The sequence below is a fragment of the Caretta caretta genome, chromosome 20 (assembly GCF_965140235.1).
Source record: "Caretta caretta isolate rCarCar2 chromosome 20, rCarCar1.hap1, whole genome shotgun sequence".
NCBI classification, from domain to species: domain Eukaryota; kingdom Metazoa; phylum Chordata; order Testudines; family Cheloniidae; genus Caretta; species Caretta caretta.
The window spans coordinates 6777536-6796140 of record NC_134225.1 but is presented as its reverse complement, the minus strand read 5'-3'; the positions used below and the strand labels follow the sequence as shown (position 1 = coordinate 6796140).

The window sequence follows — 18605 nt, the reverse complement described above, 5'->3', positions numbered from 1 at the left end:
AGGTGCCACAAGTCCTCCTGTTCTTTTTGCCGCATTTTTGTAAATTGTCTATAGGTTTCAGAGGGGTAGGTGCACAAGTACTCCTCCTTGTCTTAGAGTGGGACTCGCTGCCTGCCAGATACCCTATCAGCAGCCGCCCTTCCCTGCCCAGCCCTGCTCCGGGTGGGAGAGTCGGGACGCTCTGATGGGGGGGGGGGGTCAAACCGTGCCTCAGTTTCCCCAGCTGTCGGACAGAGGGGTGACAGGACTGCTTGAGCTCTGGTGGGGGCGGGAAGGAGTCACTCCTCCCCGCCTGTAAAGGGCGTCGAGCTCTGCCAGGGGGATAATGCGATCCATGAAGCCCGGACCCCGAGGAAGTTCAGAGACCCCCGCCGGGGCAGGGGGCCCAAGGGCCGGTTGGCTGGGAGCCCGAGGGACCAGGGCACACCTCCGCCCCATCCGCTCCTCAGCCCCGGCCCCGCGGGGCGGCTCCGGGCCCCTCGCCCGCACTCAGCGCCGCCCCCAGGGCTGCGAACCGGGCGCCCCCGGAGTGGGCGGGGCGGATCCGGGGTTCCGCGCGCGCGCGCGCGCGCGAGGAGCCGGGCGGAGGGGGGGGGGGCTGCTTCCGCTTCCTCCTTTTATTTATTTATTTATATATTTATTTCCTGCTGCCGCCGCCGCGCGCCGCGCTCCCGGAAAGGGTTCGGACCCCGCCCCCCCCTCCGCGCGCGTACTGCGCCTGCGCCGCGATGGGGAGGACGTCATCCCGCCTCGCGCTGCGGAAGGCGCGGAGCGGAGCCGGGCTCCGCCCTAGAGGGGCTCCGAGGTGGGTCGGAACTGGGGGCTGCGATTCCTTCCCCTCCCCCCCTCCCCCCGGAAGCTAACGGCCCCCGGGGCCTCTCCAGCCGGGAGGGGCGGGAGGAGCTGGAAGAGCGTCCGCGTCTCGGGGCGGGGGAGGCGCCATCGGGGGGCGCTGGGACAGTTTGTAACCGGGGGGCGGGCTGAGGGCCATGGGGCCAAACTGTAAACCCTGGGTAGGATGGGGACCTACCCCGGCAGGCCCGGCCCCCGGCTCCGGGTGCCCTGTATCGGGGGGCTCAGGGCAGCCTGGGAGTGTCCCCCACACAAAGTGCCACCCGCCCGTGGGGCGACCTGGGCCCCTGGCTGGCTTCCCAGCTGGGGAGGCCTGGGCTGACTGGGAGCGAGGTGGGAGGGCTGGGGCTCCTGGCTCTGGGGTGCAGCACAGTGGTTGTGGTGTCTGAGTGTGCGTGTGTGTGGACAGCCAGGGCTCCGCTACCCGTCTTGCCCCATTGGGAGCGGCCTTTAGCCCTGTCACGCTAGCTCCTTCCACCCCTGAAATACCCATTTCCCCAACCCCCTCCTTCCCCCCCAAAATCGTGTTACTACTGAGAGCAGATGCCACCCAGGGAAAACCAGGTGGCTCCGGATTTCCACACTGAATAATCTTCCAGGGCCCCATCGTGCCAGGCGCTGCACAGACAGGCCGTGCCCCGAAGAGCTTGCAGTCTAAACAGACAAAAGGTGGGGAAGGGAAACTGAGGCATAGAGCAGGCCATGTGACTTGCTCAAGGTCACCAGCAGAGCTGGGAATAGAACCCAGGTGTCCTGAGTCCTAGCCATGCTGTCTGTCTGCAAGACCCTGGTGCTGTTTTGCAGAAAAAGGCATCTCTCACCGAAACCTGCAGAACTCACTAGCTTTGGGAGCGGCCAGGGGCTGCAGGGTGGGCATGCTGCTGAGACAGCAGGGACCTTTTGGGGTAGGCTGGGGAAACCCTCTGTGCTGTGAGGTGACCCTTCCCTGCTCAGCCTAGCTGCCTGGGCACTGGGGCCTCCCCTCAGAAACACTTGGGTTCTGTGGTTCAACTGACAGCGAATCCTGGAGTTCAGAGGAATTTTGAAAGGGGGACCCCAGAGTCTAAGGGATGGAGTGAGGAGGGGGCATTCAGAGAGCAGGTCCCCTGAAGAGGCTGAACAGAGGCTTTTCCACCCAGTCACCCCAAATCACCTGGCTGCTTTGTTTTCAGGCCCTGCAGGTCTGCCTTTCGGGGGGCTCCAGGGTGAGGTGCCAGGATGGAGATGGGTGAGCAGGTGCTGCACATCCTGGAGGATCTGGGAGAGGAGGAGTTCAAGAAGTTCAAGTTTTACCTGCTCCATGGGGGCATGGCTCCCCGCGTACGCCGCGGGAAGCTGGACGGCGCCTCCCGCATCCAGGTGGCTGAGCTGCTGATGCAGACATACCCCCAGGAAGCACTAGACATCACCAACCAGGTGCTGTGCAATATCCCAAGGCTGGACCTGGTCCAGGGCCACCAGCTCCAGACAGGAGGAGATGCTGGGAACAGTGGCGATGATGCAAATCGCAGTGAGGCTGTGAATAGCGGCGCCAGGGCAAGTGAGCTGCAGGCCTACGGTAAGGAGCACAGCCACAGAGCAGGGTGGTTCAGTGACAGGCATGGAGAGCTCCCAGCTTCTTTGTTCCCAGCCTCTCCCAGCAGGGGGCACTGTAGGGGAAAGGCAGCAGCCCGAGCTCCAATGATGTGGAGAATAGGAGTGGCCCTGAATACCAAGTGGCTTGCTTTAATTTAAATAGTAGTGAGAACTAAGGGGTCCGTAAGACAGCAGTGAGGCAGCCCCTAAAATTAGTAAGGGGGCCCAATCCCCTCTGAAGACCCCTGTAATTTGAGTACTGGCTGTGGGTGACACATCTGGCTGCTCCAGCTCTGGCATCTCCCAGCCGGGGGTGCTGTAGGGAGTGGGGCAGGAGCACTGGCTGTTGAGGAAGCTCCTGGCTACTCCAGTCCCAGCCTCACCCACTGGGCGCGCTGTAGAGAGCAGAACAGGAGCACTGGTTTTGGGGGTGCTCCCAGCTATGCCAGCCCCAGCCTCTCCTGGCTGACTCTTCTCCCCTCTTTCCCAGAGAGGCAGAGTCTGGTTTCAGAGCAGCAGCTGATGCAGCTGGCAGGGAAAATGGGCAAGTCCTGGAAGCAGATCGGCATCGAGTTTCTGGGCCTGGAGAATCACTGTCTGGAGCAGATCGAGGAGAACAATCCCGGCAACACCAAACTGCGAGCTTTCAGCATGTTCTTGGAGTGGAGGAAACGAGCGAGGCAGGAGGCCACTGTCATCTGCCTTCTCTCCATCCTCTCCCAGGACGGGGTGCCCCTCCAGCCCGAGGACCTCGACTGCCTCCGGGACACAGGCAGGGCCTAAGGAGATCTGGGGGGCTTAGTCCAGGGCAGCGGTTCTCAACCAAGGGTCCGCGAGCAAGGCCAGTGTTAGCCACTCTGGGGCCCAGGGCAGGAAGCCGAAGCCCTGCTGTGCAGGGCTGAAGCCTGGGGCCCTGAGCCCTGCGTCCGGGGCTGAAGCCTGGGGCCCTGAGCCCCGCCTCCGGGGCTGAAGCCGAAGTCTGAGCAATGTAGGTTGGTGTGGGACCCTGGCAAGTTGCCCTGCTTGCTACCTTCTAATGCCAGCCTTGGCTTTTATATGCAGATAAACAGTTGTGGCCCTGGTGGGCCATGGAGTTTTTATAACATTGGAGGGGTGGGGGGGCATTCAGAAAGAAAAAGGTTGAGAACCCCTGGTCCAGGGGATGGAGTGGCCTTGACAGTGGCGCTTTAGTTTTGGGGTGTCTGATTTAAGACCCCCCAGGGCCTGGCTTGCAGAGAGGCCGAGCACCCACCACTCCCATTGATCTTAGCTGGAGTGGAGGGTGCTCGGAAACCAGGCCATGGGTGGCACCGAGGAATCAGTGGCCACTTTGAAAAATGCTGGCCTCTGTCCTGCCCCATGCCTCAGTTTACCTACATGTGCAGTGGGGAAAACATGGCCAGATTCTCCAAAGAGCTCAGTGTCTAGCAGCTCCCATTACTTTACCTCAGCCAGAGAGGCCCTTGAGGTGGGTGGTTGCTCAGGGTGCCAGATGTACCTCCTTTAAAGCCACTTTCACTGCCAGCAGCCTCAAGTGCCACTGAGTCAGGCCCCAGAGATGTGTCTGGCTGCTTCCCCCATCCAGCCTGCCACCAATTGCTAGCTGGGGTGGGTCAGTCCAAGTAGGGGGCCCAGGATAGCCCCAGAGAATGGATTCAAGAGTGGGGGCAGATGGAGAGGGAGGAGACACCTGTGATCTGGGACAGCTATAAAGTGGGAGACCCTTTGCCCACTCACAGGCACATCACTCGAAGAAGAACCTGGGGGATCCACTCCCCCGATCTCTCCTTGGGGTCTCATCTAGGCAGCTCTTTTTTAAAGACCGTTTTTACCAAGAAGCACAATTGAAGCCTTTTTATACTTGCAAAGAAATAAACTTTCTCAAAGCCAGCGCAGCTCAGGCCCTGCTTCTCACTGATTATAATCACAGCTCAACCCCACGTAGTTGGATTTCATCCCAGCCCCGATGCAGAGCCCTGCAAGAGGGGCAGGAAGCTGTCTTGCTCTGGGGCCACTTGGCTACGCTGCTGGCCAGGACAGACTAATAATAGCTAGAGCTCTGCAGCGGGACTGGGATACCGCAGGACCCACTGTCATCACAGCGGGAGCAGGTAAAATGTACTTTGTTTCAGATGGGATTGGGTGGGCAAAAAAGCAGACTGCGGTAATTTGCAGGAAAACAAAATGCAAGTTTAGCTGCACCTGCTGTTCAAATTGACCACCTTATCGATCACTTAGCTTGAGTCTTCTTTAAAAATTTCTATCAAAAACCTAGAGCGGTGAGCAGTGTTGCCGCTAAATGTTTTTCAGAAAGCAAGAGTAATCCTGATCTATACGTAACTTGAATGGTTTGTTTCAAATTTCCCAAACCGGTGCTAGCACGGTGTAAAACATTCCAGTTTCTTTAAACAACTTTTTATCATTAAAAAAAAAATCTGCATCTTTTAAGAGAAAGTGTTGGCGTAATTTGTTTTGACGTGATATGCGATCTACACGACAGCAGTGTGTCATAAATAGAATTTCAGCAAGGTAAAGCAAGCTTTTTTTTTTTAAATAAAGGTTTTGATACCTCAATTTAAACGAGGGATAGAAAGAGATTTGATGTCTATTCTAGGAGTTAAAGTATTATTTTTATACGGTTTAAGCAAATTTTGTTTTATTCTTTCAGTGGTAAAATTGTCTGAATTCCATTTTTATATATAATATATTAACCGACGGTTGTGTTTTGTTAGTAGGCTGGGGGAGTCTGTCTCTCTCTTGTGGGATTTGCGGGACCTAAAGTTTTTGTGGGTGGGAGCTGGGGGGAGTGGGTATTGCGGGGCGGGATTTAAAAAATAGTCCAGTACAGGGCTCTGCTGTTAGGTTTATGTTGTATATGGTCCCTATTGGCCTTATGGCAGCCGGGGAATAGCCAGGGGGCGGGGCTACTGTGGCCACACCCTCTCCCACTATTGGGACGTCCCCCTGCCTGCCACAACAGGGCATGTTGTGGGGTTGGGGTGCAGAGCCAGGTCTGTGCCCATGGGGAACGCACTGTGTACTGGTGGTATTCCTTGGGCGGGGAGGGGCAAGGGAGGTCCTCCTGATTTGCAGCCAGTTTGCACAAGCATTGCTGCAGCAAAGCCACTTCATTAGGCCAGCACGGGCCGGGTTGGGCCCTGCGTTGGGAGTGATGCGGGTCCGTTCGCTGCCTCTGTGCCCAATACCAAAGCAGGAACATGAGCAGCTCCTGGCTCCTGTCCAAGCAAGCAGCCCCCGTGGCCTTGTCTGAGCTGGGCTCCAAGGGGGGAGCGCTAGCAAACGCCAGCTCTCCGCATGTTCTGAATGCCCAGTGGTGATGAGGCCTTGAGCCAAGTCAAAGCCGCTGTTCCCCCACTTCAGCGTGTTAAAATGCCAGCATGAACCTGCTGGCTCCAAGTTGAGTGTGGACACCAGCCAGTGCCACATCCAGCCAGCAGGAGGTCTGTACCCTCCCGTTCCTCCCCCCCCCCCCCCCCCCGAGATCCTGGCCTGGTGCATGGGGGCAAAAAGGCTAGAAGCAGAAGACTGAACGGCCGTGAGCTGGCTGCAGACAGGAGGGCGGATAGCAAGCAGGCTGGGAGCTGGGGCAAAAAGATGGGGATGTTGTGAAGGCCAAAAGTATAACTGGGGTCCAAAAAGAATACGAGAGCCATTAATGGACCTATCCTCAATGAACTTATTGGCCAAGATGGTCTGGGACGCAACCCATGCTTTGGGTGTCCCTGAACCTCTGATGGCCACAAGCTGGGACTGGATCACTCAATAATTGCCCTGTTCTGTTCATTTCCTCTGAAGTGTCTGGCACCGGCTGCTGTTAGGAGACCGGATACTGGGCTAGGTGGACCATTGGTCTGACCCAGTATGGCCGTTCTTATGAACTCTCAGACAATGCTGAGAATGCGTACATGGATCTCAAAGCAGGTCAGTCTCACTGTCCTCATTTCACAGACAAGGAAACTGAAGCTCGGGGAGGGGAAGTGACTCATTTACAGGTGCAGAAAGCGAGCTGGGAATAGATAGAGTCCCAGGGCAGTGCACTAACCACTGGACCATGCTGCCTCCTCCATCAGAATTGTGTTACTGATTCTCTGGAGCAGTAGGCAATGTTGCAAGACTTCTTGCAGCAGTGAACTTCCAAGCCCACCAAGAGCCCGGTGGTCTCTTTAAGACAGTTTTGCAAACTTCCACCCATTCAAGGTGAGTCATTTTAGCTAGCAGGCAAGTAGAATACGATATGGGGGGAGGGGGCAAGCAGAATTTGCACTGGGGCTGGTATGGCAATTTAACAAAGGTGGCAGTGGTTTGGATCTAAAACCAAAAGCCATGTTTCCTGCTGTGCTGCTTATGAAATGCGGGGGGGGGGAGGGAAGCATTTACCAAGCATTTATTAAGAACTGACATGTGCTTAAGTAAATGAATCAGGAATACTTAGGCCAGAGCACTGCTAAGGGCAGGGGAGGAATGACAAAGGAGCACCGTGTTTGACTTGAAAAGCCTGTTTGGAGGCAACCCAGGTGGAGCTTTGTGCCAGTTCCACACAGCTCGGTGCATCTCCACAGCCCATGTGGACTGCCCCACAACCGCCATTCCTCCTATGCAATCAGCTGTGTCTATTGGGCTCCCTACAAATCTGTGCCCAGTCTCTCAATCTCATCCAGGAAGAAATCCAAATCCTGCTTGGTGACCATGGGATTTGTGACAACCTGGCGGAAGAAGTTGACCTTGCTGCCAAGGGGTTGGTAGCCCACCATCATGGACCCTTTCTTCATCATCCGCTCCTTGATAGCTGGAGCCACCTAGGCGGAGCCGCACATAACATCAGCATCAGTCAGTGGAGCACATAGCCACCTAATTAGCCAGCTGTGATACAAACCTGTAACCCTTCTCCTGGGCTATAGAGTAGACCCTTCCAATGGCCAACCCAGCCCATCTAGCTAGCTCAGGGTTTGGGGCTTTGTGTGGTGACTGTCCCCTTTAAGAAGGATTAGGGTCCAGTGCACCTGTGATGTGTCAGCCACCTTCCAGTTAGGCTTAAGAGAGGGCCCCCTGAGCCAGCAGAGGAATCAGGCACTGGAGGTGGGCAGGAGCCCCAGAGGAGCAGTGATGGGGTAGCAGGAGTTGCTTGGGGAAAAAGCTACAGGAGACTCAGTGGAGAGAGCTAAGTTGGGGTGGGAGCAGGAACAGGATTGTTGGTAGAGGGACCCTGATGGGTAGAAGGCCTGGGAAGTGGCCCCAAGGCAAAAGGGGAAGATCTAGCTTAGCCAGGGGGAGCTGAGCCCAGAAGCAAGAGGGTGGATCCCCCTGAGCAGGGGTGGGACTCCTAGGGAAAAGCTGGGGAGCTCTTTGGCAAAGCCTTGAGGGAAGGGTAGTCATACCCAGGCAGGGAGACCTGGAGCAGGCGCCAAAGCAAGTGGGAGTACAGTGCTGCTACTGATTCTGCGGTGGGGGAGGGGGAAATGACTGGGTGTGTTCACTGTGGGCACTGGAGAAAGGTTTCACTTGCAAGGTTGTGGAGGAGTCACAGCACGGGTGTATAGGAAGACATTCTGCCCAGAGGCAGATGGGCTACATTCCTTTCAAATAAAAGGGAAACTGAGGCTGAGCACACCTGTTGTGCTGTGGGCTGATGCCAGAAAGTGTCCCCACAAGGGGTCACCATATAGCAGCTTGGATTTTGAAAGGTGTCAATGGGATTTGGGTGCGGGACTCCCTAAGAGATTCCCTGGGTGCTGGATGTCCAACTCTGCCAGGCAGCTTTGAAAATCCCTGTCATGGATAATGCCTGGAACTCTGGTGTCTAAGTGTGACAAGAGACATCAGCTAAGGCCAGTGGGACACAGACCTAGGACCTTGGATACAAAGAAACAGTGACGTCTAAGTACACAGTAAGCTAGAGAAGCAGCTAGCAAAGAGAAAGCTGGGGTGCCGCAGCCTGGGAGTTGGCAGGGGGACAGGACAGACACACACACACACATTCTCTCTCCACAAGTCTGGGGGGGACTGCACTGGAGTTTACTACCATCCACAGAGACTATCCATCAGAAAACAGGGCCCCCACATCCCAGCCCACTCCCAGCATTCCCTGCACTCACCTTTCCCAGTCTCTCCCAGTAATCAGCACAGCCCTGCTTGCCCTGGAGGCTGGGCGGCACAAACCAGAAACACAGATTGACGAACTCAGGCTGGGGGAGGTAAAGGAGAAGGGGTCACCAGCAGGGATCTCTGTAAGTAAACAACCCGAGCACCCTGAAACCTCAGCTAATGGAGGTGCAGCCTCTGGAGCCTGGACAGGATCCAAGCCTGCTCCCCCCTTGCTTATGGCTCTAGGAACACCCAGGGAGATTGGATTTCATTGCTGGTAAACTCACATAAAAAAGGTTAAATAGCTGCTGCCCGCCCACCCATCAATAAGGGCTTTGGGAATCCATGATACACTCTCCCCGCTCCCTTGGAAAACGACAAGCTCCGGATGAGCCATGGTGTAGCAATGGCTCCAGATGGCCCATACCTCTATCACCAGCTGGAAACCTTCCCTTTTCTTTATTTCATCAGCCAGGTACCTAGAGAGGATGAAGAGCACATCATTGATCTTTGTGGTGGGCATAAAGCAATCGTGAGCTAGAGACAACATCCATCTGTAAGGATCATGGGGCATCACTAGAGCACCTCTTGGGGTCAGGGGTACACCTGTATCCCCCACCCCATACCTAGTGAACTCGAAGGCCCTGTCCACTCGCTTCTCCAGCCCCTCGGTCCCATTGGCCTTCCACATCAGCCACAGCTTGAGGCAGTCCACCTTGCGGCCACACTGGATGGTCTTGTCTCCCGTGTCGTAGGCCATGTCATAGAACTTGTCGGTCTGGAAGAGGTAGGTGGCGTTGGCGCAGTGGCACCTCTGCAGCAGGCCCTGAAATGGGAGGGTCCGGCAAACACATCAGCATGTCCCGACCAGGGCCCCATGGGAAGGCAGGGACAAAGCATGGGCTATCCAGGCCAGCAAGAGAGCACTGAGGGAGCTGGATTGGCTCTACATGGTCACATAAACTCCACTTCCAACAACACCCAGCAGGGGGTGCTGCAGGGAGTGGGGTAGGAGCACTGGCTGAAGGGGAGTGCCCAGCTACTCCAGTCCCAGCCTCTCCCAGCAGGGGGCACTGTAGGGAATGGGGCAGGACTATTGGCTGCGGGGGAGCTCCCTGTCACTTCATTTCCAGCCTCTTCCAGCAGGAGACACTGTAGAGAGCAGAACATAAGCTGCATCCATCACAGCGGGGTTATAATTGCCTGCCTCTGCAGGGGAGGGAATCAGAGTAACAGCCGTGTTAGTCTGTATTCGCAAAAAGAAAAGGAGTACTTGTGGCACCTTAGAGATTAACCAATTTATTTGAGCATCAGCTTTTGTGAGCTACAGCTCACTTCATCGGATGCATACTGTGGAAAATACAGAAGATGTTCTTATACATACAAACCATGAAAAAATGGGTGTTTATTTTCATGGTTTGTATGTATAAGAACATCTTCTGTATTTTCCACAGTATGCACCCGATGAGGTGAGCTGTAGCTCATGAAAGCTGATGCTCAAATAAATTGGTTAGTCTCTAAGGTGCCCCAAGTACTCCTTTTCTTTTTAGGGGAGGGAATGGCGGCGAAAACCTACGGAGCTATCTCGAAGCAGGAAGGCAGAGCACTGCAAACCCGTCATCAGCATCTTGTGGGGGTTCCAAGCCACCGAATCCGCCCTGCAAGGAAAAGGGAGACTCAGTGAGACATTAACATCAGCTGGACCAGGGAAAGGGCTGGAGAGCAGGGGAGCACTGGGATGGCTGTGGGTGCTCTGGGCAGCGGACAGCCAGCTACAGGAGGTGTATGGAATGGGATATTCACCAGCAGGAGCAGAGCTGCACAAACTGATATTGATGCCACCATGTGCTAATTTCAGGGTCTTACAGGCACAGGCTGCCCATGCTGGATCGCACAGAGAGGGATCATCTCCAGCTCTGCCTCAATTCCTGTTCTCAGTGTGTCCTTGAAGTTCCTCACCCCGATGTAAAGTTCTGCATAACCGGCCCCTCACCTGATCGAGCAGGCTCTGACCTCCACTACTCCCATGAAGTTGCGAGCATGACAGTTAACCCTGTCCCCCGGTTTGGGGACAGTACGCACCTGTCTATCCCACGCAGCAGATGTCTGTGTCTTCTGGAGAGCAGGGCGCTCCCACCCCATGCAGCCTGCCAAGGAAGAACAGGGAGAGACAGTAGTGCTTTGAGTTCAATCAGCAGCCAGTGGGGAGCTACATGTGGCTAAATCCGCTGAGACTGGGGCATGCTGCACCTTCAGCCAAGGGGAACCCTGTTTCAAGATGGTCCCTTCTAGCCCAGCCTAGGGCCTCTTCTCTCACTGTGACATCTACGATCCCCTGCCTTTGGCTGCTCTAAGGGGAGAGCTTGACCCTAAAGTCTCCTGCCTGGATTTTGCAAGAGGCCCAGTGCACATGGAGAGGACACTAGAGGAGGAATGCAGGAGGAATGCAGCTGTTGGTTCCAACACCAAACTGGCCTATATGAACTGGCAGGTGACTTTCAGTCTGGATGCACAAGAGATGGCACACACACAAAACTACTGTCCAAGTGGCCCAGGGGGAAGATGGGAAGGCACTGGAGGACTAGCGGCCCCCAAGCATTGCATCCTCGCTGCGGAGCGATAGCAGCAGACCAGTTGCACTCACTTCGGCTTCAGCCGGTGCCCCAGTGGTGTTACCAGCATCGCGGAACATGAGTGATGGTTTGCATGTGTGGATGGGAGAGAGATCACAGGATCCTTCACACTACAACAGGAGCGAACTCGGTTGTGGAGACAAGCCGTGTGGGGGTTAGGGATAGGGCTTGTCAATTACCAGCAATGCTGGATCAGTTCAGCCAAGCTGTGGTAACGGAAGGTTCCCAGTGACCTCCTCATCCGCTCCCCTAGCCCCACCTCCCTTCCCGGACAGCTGTCTGTGCCAAAGTCACATGCGCTCAAGGACGGAGTCCTTCCTAAATCTCTAGCTCCCTAGGGCACATCTCCCTGCCCCGCCCTCCTTGGGGGACTCACGTCCACGTGAAACCAGGCCCCATGGCGCTCACACACGTCTGCCACGTCCACCAGTGGGTCGAAGGCTCCCAACACAGTGGTGCCGCAGGTAGCGTTGACGAAGAAAGGACACGCACCCTGGAAGGGAAGAGGGACAGTGGGCGGTGTTACAGTTACGGGGGTGTACCTAGCAGTCTGCTCCCTGCTCCGCAGACCAGGCCCCCTCGCCCCACCCCATACTCACCTCAGATTTTGCCTTGTTGATCTGTTTCTCCAAGTCTGCAGGTATCATTTTCCCCCTGAGGATGAGAGCACAAATTATCCCTGGGGTCCGCCTCCATGCAGAGAGCAGAGATGGATTCTTCTACCCAAGTCCATGCAGGTGGTTCAAGGGAAGCGCCTGTGGGAGCTGTTAGCTACCCAGCTCCCTGCTCAGGCCAGCAAGAGTCACTGATGGGACCCGTGGAGGAGTGATGGCTTTCGGGAGCTTCCAGCCACTGCAGTCGCAGCCTCCTCCAGATAGAGCCTGAAGGAAATGGGGCATGTGTCCTAGGTGTTGGGGCGCACCCAGCTACTCCAGTCCCAGCCTCTCCCAGGAGGGGGCGCTGATTGCTGGGGCGATTCCAGCTCCCAGAAAGAAGTCCTGGGGTGCTTCCAGTGACTGTCATACCAGCCTCTCCCAGCAGGAGGTGCTGTAGGAAGGGAAGGAGGCATGCTCAGCCGAATGGAACCAGTGCCAGGTCTGGATAAAGGCCACAACTTTTCCCAGCGTGAGCTCTCACCTCTCATCCACTCCGACCAGGTAGATGTTGTCTGTGCCAATGCCCAGGAAAGCTGCCCCCTTCTTGACGGAGTAGTGGCACTATGGGGGAAGGCAGAAGGGAGGGAATCAGCACTGACTCCTGCCAGGGTCCAATCCCAAACTAATCACAGGGCAGGAAGTGTCATTTAGAGGTGAGAGCTGCAGAATCCCTAGGAGTCAGGGCTGCTTTAACTGAATGCACCATTTTCTCCTGTATTGCAGGGGGGCTGTGAGCCATTGAACCAAACTGTAAACCCTGGATATAATGGAAACCACTTCAAGTGAGGGGGTGCTGCAGCACCCCCCGCACTCCTAGTTCCAGCACCTATGCTGGATTGTGTATTCTGTGATACTTTAGCCCTGCTGCGTTATTCCCACGGGGGACCCCGGGTGGAGGGAGAACTGATGTGCCTTAGTTCTCCAAAAGGGCCCCTGGTACTCTGGTAAGAGGCCCATTCGAAGGGTGTGGACGGTATAGACAGATGAAGACATTTACGGGATTTTGGGGCCTGGTCCAAATTAGCAGAAAAATGCTACAGCAAGAAGCCCTGGGCTGCAGTTCTTTGAACTGCACCCTCCGTCGCGTCCCTCTCCTCCCTCCCACAACACCTCTCAGGCATCTACAAGTGCGGGACAGACCACTACTCTGAAATCCAGCTGAATCCAGGTCTGGGCATCCTTCCCGGTGCAGATAGCGACCCTCAGGCATTGCAACCCTTAACCCTCTGGTTCACGCACTTGGCCTAACTCCATCCTACAATGCCATGCTTCCTGTTTGAAAAGGACCCCCAAAAGCCCCTGGTCCCTGTGCTGGGCTATGTGTTTGGCACGCCAGCCAAACTGGGGAGGGGGACTGTAGATGGCAGGGGTTAAGCCAAATGGCACGGATGCTGAGGGAAGAAGTGGGTCATGCTCTGGGCCCTGCTGATTCGCGGCTCCAATGGGGTGACACTGCAGCACCCCATCCTTCAGGGGAGACGAAGCTCAGCCCCGTCTTCTCATGCGCCTGTCATGGCTAGTGAAGGGGAAACTCCAGATTGCACCTCTTGCGAAGTAAACATCGCCAGCCTCGGCAGTGCCCAGATGCCCGTCCGCTTGCTGTCCGGGAAACGCTGGTACCGTGCCACGTTCATGGCATATATATTGGAGAGGGAGCCTCCTGCAGGGAAACAAACCCACAGAGATCAGTGCAAGCCTGTCACCCATTCCCCATGTGCTGCAGGACAGTAACAAGGACAGCTTTGGAGGGGAAGGAGGCTTCCGTGAGCAGGATTCAATCACCACACCGAGAAGAAACTCACTCTGCAGGGCACTGCTAGGAGGATGCTCACACTGCTGTGGTGAGGAAGCTGGAATCAGCAAGGCACTGCTGAGAGGAAGCTCACACTGGTGGAAGGAGGTTGGATTGGCAGGGCACTGCCAGGAGGATGCTCACACTGACCGAGAACTGCTGGGAGGAAGGCCCAGGTTTCGGTGGTATATCACCGTAAGAGCATCAGGTTCTAGGACTCTGCATAAGAAGGCAGGGCTTTTTTGCTGACTCACCTTAGTGCCGGGCGCCAGAACCCTGCAGAGAGAGACAGGGTTTCTGCTGCCTCCTTCTGTATGGGAGGTCCTATCCGGTCCAAGCCATGACATAAAACGGGATGGAGGGACATAAAACGGGATGGAGGCAGAGGGAACTAAGGGTAAAGATCGGGGAAGTCCTACAGAGAAGCACCCTAGGAAGAGCCAAGCTCAGGAGAAAGCTTTGGCCACAGGTTATGTTCTGTTGTTGCTGTTTAAGTGAACCATAAAGGCAAACTGCAGGGAGGGCCGGGTCTGGCTCTGGCCCAGTGTGTATGCCAGGGAGGGCGGAGTCTGCCCCCTATGTCATCTGGGGTGCCAGCTGCTAACCCTGCTCACACACTTCTTTCAGGGATCTCCTAGCCCTGCAGGAAACCCGGTTCACGAAAGGGCAGTGATGCCCTGGGTGCCCTGGGCTTGACCCTCCCTCTGGCAGTATACCAGCCTCACGCACCTGGGCAGAATATCCCGTCTCCACTCCCCCAGCCAATCAGCTCCCGCAGCTTCTTCAGCACCACCTCCTCCATCAGCACGAACACAGGGGCGATCTCGTAGGTGTACCTGGGACACACAGACACACCTCAGCGAGGCACCCGGCCATTGGGGGAGGGGGCGTCCCTGGAGCTGCACAGGAGATGGATAGCCCTGGAGGGAAGTGAAAACTGCAGGGTGCTGGGCCATATTGCAGATTGCAGACCAGCTAGGCAGTGATGGGAGCCCTGATTCAAGAGCACCTGGGCGTGGAACAGTAGTGGGGGCTGTGGGTCGGGATTGAGGGGCATCAGCAGAGCAGTGTGTGGGGAGCCCAGGGCAGGAATAGGGGGAGGCTGCAGGTAAAGATGAAGGTGCTTTGACAGAGATGCACAATCCCTGGGCCCGCACTATACCAGCTTTGGTGGTGCTGTTAGTCAGGAGAGCCAAATCCATACCCCATCTACATCTAAAGGAGAGAGACTGCAGCCTCTGGGACCCTCGGGGCCAAAATGACAACCCAGAACTTCCCCCCACCTTGTGAATTTCACCCACCACTCCCTGTCTTTTGGCAGCAAACAGCCCCTGCATTCTTCCTCTCCTGTGTCCTTAACTGTCCTTGTGCCCCACCCCCAGCCAGATGCGCTGCCTGCCTGGGCAGCTCAGGCAAAGGGTGCTCAGAGACAGGGCAAGTACGTACTGGCTGGTGTTGAGCGTCTCTGTGATCATCCGTCCCACCAAGGCATGGGGATCCAGCCCCGAAAACAGCTGGTTAAAGAAACGAGGATGACCTGGGGCAGGGGGGAGGGAAGAGAGAGAGAGAGCCTTTAACACAGGGAAAGAGCAGGAAACAGAGCTTTTGTTCTCATTAAACCTGGTCTAGATCCGAAGTAACATCAGCAGACATCAGTCTCCAGCTCAGCCCTACACTGGGCAGCCCCCAGGACCTGTGAGTCCATAAATACAGCCTCTACCATTTGAGCTAAAGGAGAATCTCTGTGAGCTGTAACAGTTTTAAGGCTGTTACCCTCTTTGGGCTGCAGCTGCTAGAGGGCGATAGCCACATTCACTTGGCTGGGCTCCAGTGACGTATACACCCTAGTTGGTATGTCACAGCTGCGCTGATATCCCTTACGGATGTAGTTCTGACCTAGCATTCAGGCCCTGCTCAGTGGAGGGCGAGCCTTGTTCTCCCTCTGACACACAGGCAGCAGGAGGCAGGGGACCTCCTCCATGGGCAGCACCAGGCCCAGCCGTCAGAGTGTCTCATCACCTACATGTTTTCACGCTGTAGTGGATGACATCCCGGCAGAGCTCCAGCACCCTCTGCTGGGGCTCCCCACTGCTCCTCATCTCCAGGTCCAGGATTTTCTGCAGGTCATGGGGCTCCCTCCAGTCACAGACCTGAAGAGACAGAGACAACTCATCAGCAGTCTGCTCCGGTCCTGCTGAGCTGGGAAAACAGCCCTTTCCTGGAGGCTCCCTCTCCAGGGGGCACAGGGCAAGCAGGGCCCACCTCAGCAAGGAGCCCCCCTACAGCTGGGGGCAAGGCTGGTAGAAGATGCCCAGCTCATGACCTCAGGAGCCTGTGCACATGTGTGAGGGGGGTTACTCCAGGCTGGGGGAAAGAAGTCGGGTCCTGTCTAAGCAGCAGCAGGGGGAAGCTCATTTCTAGGCACTCTCCACCCCACCATCCCTGGCAATGGAGGAGTCTGGAATGGTCACCCCCGCTCCCCCGACCGCAGCGTATCCGTCCAGCCTTTGCTTAGTGCCTAGGACTGTGCATATATTTCCCATGGACTGAGCCCATAAACAGGAAAGGACAGGAGGGGAATGGGGTCCGAGCAGCACCTCAGAGAGAGGCACTCCCTGCGGCCGCAATCCCAGAACTGCTCCCTCCCGGGGCTCCACAGGACCCCTGTGCCACAACACATAGAGCCCTTCCCCAGGCTCTTTCACACCACGGGGCCTCGTTTTCCCCCTCTGCAAAGTGGGACAATGCCAGCCTGCCTCCCAGAGCAAGGCCTCCAAGCTCGGTGCCCTGGCATGCCCAGAGTACTTGGAGATCCTCCCTAGGGAGAGGGGACAGCGGAGCACAGTGCCAGTAGCAGTCAGAGGAACAGACAGCACATGCCGAGCAAAGTCACTCCTCTGCTTGCGATCTAAGGCATGAGCGGGCACAGTATGGTGTGGATGGGTGCTGGCGTGCAGCCCGTGGCGGCTCTCCTCTCTAAGGCACTGGTGCAGTCCATAAAGATGTACCATGCTCCTTGAGCTGAGTGGCCAGGCTGAACTGCAGACTGCGACGTGCAGTCTCCACGAGCTCCCCTTTAATATTAAAGCCGAGGGTGCGATCGGTGCTGATTTGTACGGATGGGTGGTCTGTGCCCAGGCTGCAGGGGGCGGCTGGGCAGTCTGTTCTCGACTGGCAGGGGGTGGCCAGACAGTCTGTGCCTTGGTGGCAGGAAGTGGCCACGTGGTCTGTGCCTATATTGTAGGGGGTGACCAGGCAATCTGTGCCAGGGTGGTGGGGCACTCTGTGCCCAGGTAGCAGGGGGTGGCTGTTCAGTCTGTGCCCAGGTGTTAGAAGCCAACTTGGCGGTCTGTGCCTGGACTGCAGGGCGTGGCCTGTAGCACTGGTTAAGGCCAGCTGGATCACTGCTCTGGTGGGGCCATGTTCCGGCCAATGGCTTGGAAAAGCCAATGATCATCACTGCTCCGGGCAAAGGGCACCTGGAGACAGGGAGAGGGCGAATGATCACCACTGGCAGTAACTCGGCTTAGAAACAGACAGGAGCCCTTTGCAAAGCACCTTTGGGGTAAGAGGGAAAACTCCCTCCCCTGCCCATACCAAAGAGGGGCCAGTCACAGGCTACCCCATGGAAGGGGTGGGGCTACACTCCAGCCTCCTGGACTGCTCAGCCGCCACTGCCCTCAGGAGCCCCACCTTTTCTTTGACATCTGTCCCTTTCCTGACAGCTTCCTCCAGGATGATCTGGAAAGCTTCCTGCAGGAACTCTTCGCCAGCCGCCTTATCCAGGGCGGGGTGGGACAGGGGGTCTTCTGCCATCGTCAGTCGTTTCCCCCCGAGCATGCCTCTGTACAACCACTCTGGAAAAAAGCCACCCAGTGTCTTGTTACCTGTCCAGTCCTGTGAGAACTATGCCCAGATCACATGGGCAAAGTACAAAGGAAATGATCTGTTACTGACAAATCACGCCACACAGCAGCTCTTAAAGGACCCCTTGCTGTTTCCAGAAGATTTTCTATTTGCCAGACACAAATAGAGTCAAATTCACATAGCCCCCTGCTGGGCTCAGTCCAAACAGGCTGGCTCCGAGATACCTCTGTGTGCTAAATGCTGTTTGCCACAGAAATGCCAGGGACAGCCCAGGCCAGAGTGATGCTGAGACACTACAAACTCCTTTGGGAAAAGTGATCATTACGGATCATCCGGTGCTCGAGGAAGGGGCCACCGATGGGAGCTTTCTGAACACCTTTCTTCTTTCCCTCCCAGCCCCTCTCTCTCATTCCCCCCTACTTGTGGTTCAGGCACCGTGGAGAGGTAGCAGCTCCTTACCTGCCAGCTCCCAGAGGTTAAATGAACTAGGCAGCTCTGGCCAAAGTGCACTCTGTGGGCCCAGTGCAGTCCACAGAGTCCTGCCCTCATATTCCCTGCAGAGGTGTGGCTAGCAAGGACTATAAATCCAGGGTGCGGCACTCCATCAGACTACTGGAGGAGGTCAACAAGTACTGTAGGAACTACAAGCCCCTGCATGCAATGCACCAATTTAAGTCACGAGGAAGCGCAGAGAATGGAGACTGCTTTAGCAAGCAATGGATGTGCAATACAAGGTTCACTTTTATGCAGCAGGAAAAATGAGCACCCTCTGCCCTAAACATTAACTTATGCCCTCAACATCCTAATACGTGTGAGAGAAAGGCTGGTCTTGTGATTAAGAGACTGACCTGGGATTTAGGAGAGCTGGGTTTAGTTCTTGGTGCTACCACAGATTCCCTGTGTGAGTGGGGGCAAATTACATGAATCTCAGTGTGCCTCAGTTTCCACTCTGTAAAATGAGGATGATAAAGCTTCCTTTCTCCTGCCCTTGTCTATTTAGACTGTACACTCTTTGGACAGGGACATCAATCACCATACGTTTATACAGTGCCTAGTATAATGGGGCGCCTATCCTGAGTGGGTCCTTTAATACAACTAATAAATACATTCCCCAATTTAGCTGCACCA

At 56.0% G+C, this 18605-nt stretch overlaps 2 protein-coding genes across 4 annotated transcripts; one reads left to right on the top strand and one right to left on the bottom strand.

The window, feature by feature from the left end:
• Window positions 1-685: 685 nt before the first annotated feature.
• Window positions 686-4881, top strand: LOC125629354 (uncharacterized). Of its 2 annotated transcripts, none has more exons than XM_048834776.2 (3): window positions 686-805; window positions 2025-2410; window positions 2918-4881. In XM_048834776.2, exons 2-3 carry the CDS (start codon window positions 2071-2073, stop codon window positions 3208-3210), a joined length of 633 nt encoding a protein of 210 aa, XP_048690733.1. In that variant the 5' UTR covers window positions 686-805; window positions 2025-2070; the 3' UTR covers window positions 3211-4881. The 2 variants fall into 2 exon arrangements, with proteins under 2 accessions (XP_048690733.1, XP_048690734.1); XM_048834777.2 differs by lacking the exon at window positions 686-805 and adding an exon at window positions 1020-1521.
• A 185-nt stretch (window positions 4882-5066) lies between these two features.
• Window positions 5067-18090, bottom strand: CSAD (cysteine sulfinic acid decarboxylase). Of its 2 annotated transcripts, XM_048834768.2 has the most exons (15): window positions 17937-18090; window positions 17304-17467; window positions 15634-15760; window positions 15057-15147; window positions 14340-14446; window positions 13363-13478; window positions 12300-12379; window positions 11762-11816; window positions 11539-11655; window positions 10612-10676; window positions 10106-10187; window positions 9156-9355; window positions 8957-9008; window positions 8541-8630; window positions 5067-7244 (listed from the first exon to the last, which is right to left on the bottom strand). In XM_048834768.2, the coding sequence occupies exons 2-15, from the start codon at window positions 17448-17450 to the stop codon at window positions 7071-7073; spliced, it is 1503 nt and encodes a 500-aa protein (XP_048690725.1). In that variant the 5' UTR covers window positions 17451-17467; window positions 17937-18090; the 3' UTR covers window positions 5067-7070. The 2 variants fall into 2 exon arrangements, with proteins under 2 accessions (XP_048690725.1, XP_048690724.1); XM_048834767.2 differs by lacking the exon at window positions 17937-18090 and having other exon boundaries at window positions 17304-17559.
• Between the last annotated feature and the right edge of the window lie 515 nt (window positions 18091-18605).

Excerpts from the sequence above, each read along its gene's own strand:
- LOC125629354 (XM_048834776.2), top strand. The coding sequence starts at position 2,071 with ATGGAGATGGGTGAGCAGGTGCTGCACATCCTGGAGGATCTGGGAGAG. Across the intron at positions 2,411-2,917 it reads AAGTGAGCTGCAGGCCTACG|AGAGGCAGAGTCTGGTTTCA; the intron begins GTAAGGAGCACA and ends CCTCTTTCCCAG.
- CSAD (XM_048834768.2), bottom strand. The coding sequence starts at position 17,450 with ATGCTCGGGGGGAAACGACTGACGATGGCAGAAGACCCCCTGTCCCAC. Across the intron at positions 12,380-13,362 it reads CGATGTTTACTTCGCAAGAG|TGCCACTACTCCGTCAAGAA; the intron begins GTGCAATCTGGA and ends CTTCCCCCATAG. Across the intron at positions 7,245-8,540 it reads ACTGGGAGAGACTGGGAAAG|GTGGCTCCAGCTATCAAGGA; the intron begins GTGAGTGCAGGG and ends GGCTCCGCCTAG.